This window comes from Pagrus pagrus (genome assembly GCF_965226575.1).
Source record: "Pagrus pagrus genome assembly, chromosome: 7".
Taxonomy (NCBI): Eukaryota; Metazoa; Chordata; class Actinopteri; order Spariformes; family Sparidae; genus Pagrus; species Pagrus pagrus.
The window spans coordinates 12,338,922-12,345,393 of NC_140191.1; the positions used below are offsets into that span (position 1 = coordinate 12,338,922).

At 42.4% G+C, this 6,472-nt stretch overlaps 1 protein-coding gene across 1 annotated transcript; it reads left to right on the plus strand.

Moving 5' to 3' along the window:
• Window positions 1-345: 345 nt before the first annotated feature.
• Window positions 346-1,973, plus strand: LOC311259986 (uncharacterized protein). Its single transcript, XM_084357461.1, has 2 exons — window positions 346-632; window positions 725-1,973. The coding sequence occupies exons 1-2, from the start codon at window positions 470-472 to the stop codon at window positions 1,396-1,398; spliced, it is 837 nt and encodes a 278-aa protein (XP_084213587.1). The 5' UTR covers window positions 346-469; the 3' UTR covers window positions 1,399-1,973.
• Window positions 1,974-6,472: the final 4,499 nt, after the last annotated feature.

Here is a 6,472-nt window from a genome sequence, read left to right on the forward strand (position 1 = left end):
ATATATATCACTGGAAGATTGTTTCAACCCGTAATGTCAAACCTACAATTTCAACCTTGTGTATGCCACAAAGCAGTTTTCATTTGGGAACCTGATTTATAAACAGTGGCCCTTCAAATATACAAAGTTTGTAAGGCTTTTAATGTTGTATATTTTTTTTGATGAGTCAAAAAAATATGATGTTGACATGTTAAACTACACTTCTCAAAATTATTATTAAATGAGACAAAACACAACATAAAAATTCAGATATGTCACAGAATAAACAATCAAGTGAACACCACTGAAGAAGAAGGGTGTTACCGGTGCACGCCGGTCCGGCAGGGGGCGGTGCTGCCTCACGCTGTCCCCTCAGTGTTGCTCTGTCTCATGTCCGTGTTTACAAGTGAAGCGTGACGTTCAGGGACCCGCAAGAATACGTCTCCTCGGGCAACCAAAAGCTATTAATTCTCATTAGAAACGTGCAAAAATGCTTTCACTGAGAGCTTTTCTCACCGACAGACTGACGGCAGCGGCCGAGGAGATCTTTGGAGCTGTGGAGAAGACGATAGCCGAGTACAAAGAGGAGCTTTCTCGGTCAAAAGATTTAGAAATCGGTCGTCTCAGGATGCAGCTGAAGCTTCTCAAGTCAGGTTGGTTTGAATTGAATCTGCTTGCAACCAGACCTCATGCAGATTTGTGTTGATTTTATTGAAATGGCGTGTTTATGATGTGTCTTCCCCAGAGCCCAGGTTGGATAGATGCCTCGGAGCCCAGCTGCAGCAGCACACCCATCACCACCATCACCATCCTCCTCCTCCACCACCTCCTCCTCCTCAGCAGCACCATCAATCAGTCCCTGCAGCGGAGGCTCCTGAGGAGGAGGAGGAAGGTGGAGGCAGCAGCATGGAACAGGAGCACCCAGAGGCCTCACACGTGAAGAAGGAGCAGCAGCAGAAGAGCCACAGGGACTTCTGGATGGGTCACGATGATGCTGCAGAGCAGCTGGAGAGCCTCGAATCAGACATTAAAGACTTCATCTCATCCCCTTCCAGTCTGAGAGGCAGCCTGCAGGACCACACCTTACCCTTCCACTCCAACCACAACCACAACAACAACAGCAGCAGCAGCGGCGAGGAGAGCAGAGAGAAGCCCTACTGCTGCTCTGTGTGTGAGAAGCGCTTCAGTAACTGCTCACACCTCGCAGCTCACATCAGGACTCACACAGGAGAGAGGCCTTACAGATGTGAAATATGCAGGAAGACTTTTATCACCACGAGTGCCCTGAACAGACACCAGACGATCCACACTGAGGGGAAACACTTTATCTGTAATTACTGCGGGAAGTCCTTCAAATGGATGGAGTCTCTTGGCAGGCACATGAGAAGTGTGCACAAGAGAGACAATATCCCTGTATGACTCTCAGTGAAAACACTATAATATCCAGTAGAGCTGTAACTCATTTTTCAATGTCAATTAATCTATAAATACATATATTGGTCTATAAAATGTCAGAATCAGTGTTTGCATACCTCAAAATGACGCCTTCAAATGTCCTCTTTTGTCCACAACCCAAAGATATTCAGTTTACTGTCACATCGGAGGAAAGAAACCAGAAAATGTTCACATTTAAGAAGCTGGAAGCAATTTTTTTTCCCTAAGATTAAATTTAAATGATTAATCGATTATCAAAATAGTTGCCGATTAATCGATCGGTCGTTGCAGCTCTAATGTCCAGCACGTTAATGTCGTAACTGTAGGTTAGTCCTTTATCATTTCAGTGTAAGCGAACAAAGAATGTAACGTCTGTTTTCTATGTTTTGTCGTGTGGGTAAATGTGCATGGACCTCATCGAGCCTTGTGTTCATAAACACCAGCTCCAGGAAATGATGTGAAAATGAATGAATGAGTACGTTTTATACGTTAAATGTTTTTCTTACAAAATAAAAATGCCAATAATACTCGAAACACTCAGTTTGGTGTTGTGTAATGTGCTCAGCTTGCTGCTGCAGAGACATAAGGAAGGGGGAGTAGCACAGTCATCCAGTAGGTGGCAGTAACAGCATTTCATTCACAATTTTACATCAATCTTGAGTACTTGTCAGTGTACAGACTGTAGTGTCGAATGTACTCAGCCTGTACTGGGAACTGAGAGTACGCTCAGTTAGTGGATATATTACATGAGGACATTAATCCCCCATTCTCAGTGGTGGAAAGTAACTAAGTACAGCTATGAAAGTACTGTACTTTACAATTTTTAGGTATATTTTCTACTAACTAATACTGTGTCTCCATACAAGCTCCACTACATTTGTCTGACAGCTCTTTTTACTTTACAGATTCATCTTATTAACACAAAATATAATCAACAAATACATAATCATGCATTAGTTCAGATTACGCAGCGTTGGGAGAAGAGGTCGACTGATATGGCTTCGTCAAGGCCGATACTGATTATTAATTTGAGTATTTCCATTTTCCGCTACATTATTCTTCCTCTCCGCTACATTTATTTGACACGTTTAGTTACTAGTTACTTTGCAGATTCAGATTATTCAGTGTTTATAGGCTATTTATTGTGACGTGTAACCAATCAGATATGGTTGTGGGCGGGACATCGTGTGAGAGGGTGTTGCATCAGAGCCAAAGCAGCACATTTTCAAATTAGTTTTTATTATTGGCAATCTGACAGAAAATAGTCCTGTTAGTAATCTTCACATGACAAGGCACAAGTGTAACTATCAACATTAACAGTGGTTGTGTTCTGTTCAAGTGTCGCAGTAGCCATAAAAATATGACAGTGAACCCACCACCCTCTGAAGGTCTCGGTGGTGGATGGACTGAAGGAGAAAGCTGGCAGCGGTGTCTCTTCTGCTGAAAGGCTCACATCAGACAGTATTAGGAGTTATGAGCTAATGAGTTTGGGCAGGCAGTGAAACAGGTGGTTGAAGGAGCACAGTCGTATTAATTAGTATGAATTAATTTTAACTTGGCAGCTTCTGGGAGGTGGGTTGGTAGCAGCACTCTGTTTGTCCTGGCTGATGGTTCCTGCAGTAACGTCCAAACTCACTGGCACACTTGGCCGATACTCTCGTGGCTGGAAAACGTTGTTTTTTTTCTCTCCTAAAAGTCGTGGCTCTTGACTGGCTCAGACTCTGGGTTTGTGTAGGTGCTTTTAACAGAAGATATTTTTGATATGGCACAGGAGGAAAAGCAACAAGTGTAAATGACAGAATGAATGATGAGTTAATTCCATTTAGCTGCTTTAGTTTTAGGGTCCTGGTACTGAGCTCGCTGGCTCGCCATCATGCTGCTGCTCCCTGGAAGACTTTAATACAACAGAGCCATCATTAATGTTATTAGTTACATGGGGGTGACTGTAGCTCAGGAGGCAGAGTGGGTCGTCTGGTACCTGAAAGGTCGCTGGTTTGATCCCCCTGCTGCATGTCGAAGTACCCTCGAGCAAAATACCGAACCATAATTTGCTGCTGATGAGCAGGGCGGCACCTTGCATGGCAGCCTCTGCCATCAGTGTATAAATGTGTGTGTGAATGGGTGAAGTGTTGTAAGGCTATCTATCTATCTATCTATCTATCTATCTATCTATCTATCTATCTATCTATCTATCTATTTTGTGGTATAAATGATATATACAAGTCTTTAATAATCTCATTCACAGGTAAAAGTATCAAAGTGTTGTTAAGGTACACAGTATACAGAGCTGGTTGTGGTCGCAGGTTTAAGGAGCCAGTACACACACTTCAACAGTCCGCACACTCCTTTGTCATGTTAGTCTTGAGATGCAGATAATGACCGTGGTAAGTGGCCAGCGCTTACACTCCATTCACATCTCACAGTGTTGTAGGACATCTTGTTGAACTGGATTATTATTTCAGGGTACACTCACTCGTTGGAGAGAGATTTTCTGAGAGCTCTCATGTCGTACCTGCAGGTGCTCTGTGCAGTAAACCACTCACCACAAGTGTGCAGAATTAAAATGATGGCAAGATAACTGGATTAAATTAAAGATGAATTGTGTGCTCCAGACCAAGGACAGGAGTGTCGCTCACCTCTGGCTGTATGGAGACACTGAAAGGTTAAGTGTCCTTAAAGGGGAGATGACCTTAACGTATAATTTCACAACCCAGTCTGGAGCTTCTGCTGTCTGGTGGAATGATTCAGAAAATACCAGAGATAGACTTTACATCAAGTCTCCAAAAGAGCAATGTGCTTCCCATTAACTCTGTGGCCAAGAGGCTCCTTCACTCTGTGTTCCTATTAAATGGGTACAGAACGTTTCAGGTATCTGAGGAAACAAATATTGTTGCTCTAAACATCCTAAAATCATGTGGAAAAAAGCAAAGATGACTTGAACGGATGGTCTCCTTTTTCTAATCAAGAATATTCATCTACATTCATTCTTAAACACTTTCCTTTACCAGTTTATTCAAGCTTTTGTCTGATGAATATACTTTTGACCTTGAGCTTGTGATTGTTTGAATCGTCCAGGCCTTGCTCATTAGGATTGTGAACGGATTCATCAGCATTAAAATCCTTTTTCACCTTCCGATGTGTTTCTATCATCCTCAGCACAAATCCAGCAGCACATCAGGCTATCCAAATATTCATTCGGTTTCATCTGTTTTTCATGTCTGACTACACAGTCTCGGACAACTTTCTGCAACATTCAAACCCAACATGACAGAAGCATTAATGAGCCTCACAACCATAGTCTTGTGTTTTCAAATTTGAGTGGTCTTATACTTAACAGACACCAGGGGCGGACTCAAGCTGTCTGAGGGGCAGGGGGCACCAGCTGCATGTGTAACAATATCCGATTGGTAACACGTCACGATTAATAGCCTATAAACACCGAATAATGTGAATATTCAAAGTAACTAGTAACTAAATGCATCAAATAAATGTAGTAGAGAGGAAGTATAAAGTAGCAGAAAATGGAAATACTGAAAAATACTGAATAAATTGAACTTCAGTTTATTTCATCACTGGTTGTTTGAAATGTTGACACAAAGATTTACATTTTTTACTGCAAATAAATATCGGTTCCAAATATCAGTTTTCAGACTCTTTGATTTCTAATAATCGGTATCAGCCCTGAAAAAGCCATATCGGTCACCCCAACCCAATTGCCAGAATAAATGTTGGTATTGTATCAGTCTGCAAACCACAGATATTTGTATGTTTCATGTGTTAAAATCCGATGTTTTATATCATGAAGATACCATGAATCTGTACAGTTTCCATTTTCCTTTAATGTGACAATGCTGTGTTTATGGCCTGGTTAGGTTTAGGCACAAAAAACACTTGGTTAGGGTTTTGGTTAAAAATATCTGGCTTTGTTGCCCCAAAGACGGCCGCAAAATATTCCGACCGGTCACTAAAATTTCCCCGCTGAAGTGGTCTTGACGATTGTCTCTTCTCTTGAATGGCAGCTGTCTCGCCAAGCTGCTACGACACCACCATCTCCTCCTCCTGATACCAATGTCAGTCCATATAGACATAATAATACATCTTGTAGAAATGTTGCTTTGATATGTATGAAACGTACAAATTTAACACATCTGCAGATTGCAGAATCGTACAATGACAACCTTTTTTCTGGTGACTGGGCTGGAAGATTCCCACCGAAGATATCCATTCTTCTTTCTAATTGTAGATGTTGTGTTGCAAGAACATCCACCCATCCTTCTCTACACTTCGGGGGCCTCTTCTAACATGCTAGACTAGCCTAGCTTAGCTTACTTTGTGCCTTTGACACCAGAGAAGACAAAAAGAAAACTTACAAGGCAAGGGAATTCAAAGTGGGATCCTTAACACGCGGCAGATGAGTAACAGATATCATGACTCGTTTTAAACCATAGTCATCACCTCCTTGTGTTAAGGAGCTGCTGCATGCAGGTTATTTGTGTAACCACCCTGACGTCACCCACTGCTTTGTGGACTACCATTTTAAAGCGTTTAAAGTTGTGGGCAGAGAGTTCTGCTCACATATGTTGAATACAACCACTTCGTTTCCACTCTGTGACGATCCTGCGAGATTGTCTTCTCCAGGCTGAGTGAGCAAGAGGTCAGAGAGGATTGATTGTGCGGGCGAGAGGAGGTGAAAAAAGGCAACAGACATTTCTCAGCGGGCACTTGAGCCACTTTGCAGTTTGTCTGTTGATGGAAGATTTGCTCGTGAAAATGTTTCACTGACCAGAGAAAGTATCCCTCAAAGACAACATTCTGCATCTAAGTGAACGACACAAACAGAAGAGCTTAAATGTAAACAGTAAAAATTGGAGATGACAGCCTAACAGGAGTGGAGCAGCTAGTTGTGTCAGCCGGGCTAAAATGGACCACAAGAGAAGCAGAGCAGCAGCTACAGTCGGCGCACAAGAGCAGGACAAGGTTAGCGGTGGTTACAGGGCAAACTTTATGAAGTATGACAGCTCCTGCAGGAGGAGAGAGATGGGTGTAGAACAAATATGTT

Bases quoted from the DNA above. Each gene is read 5' to 3' on its own strand.
- LOC311259986 (XM_084357461.1), top strand. From the start codon at position 470: ATGCTTTCACTGAGAGCTTTTCTCACCGACAGACTGACGGCAGCGGCC. The intron at 633-724 runs GTTGGTTTGAAT...TGTCTTCCCCAG, and splicing joins GCTGAAGCTTCTCAAGTCAG to AGCCCAGGTTGGATAGATGC.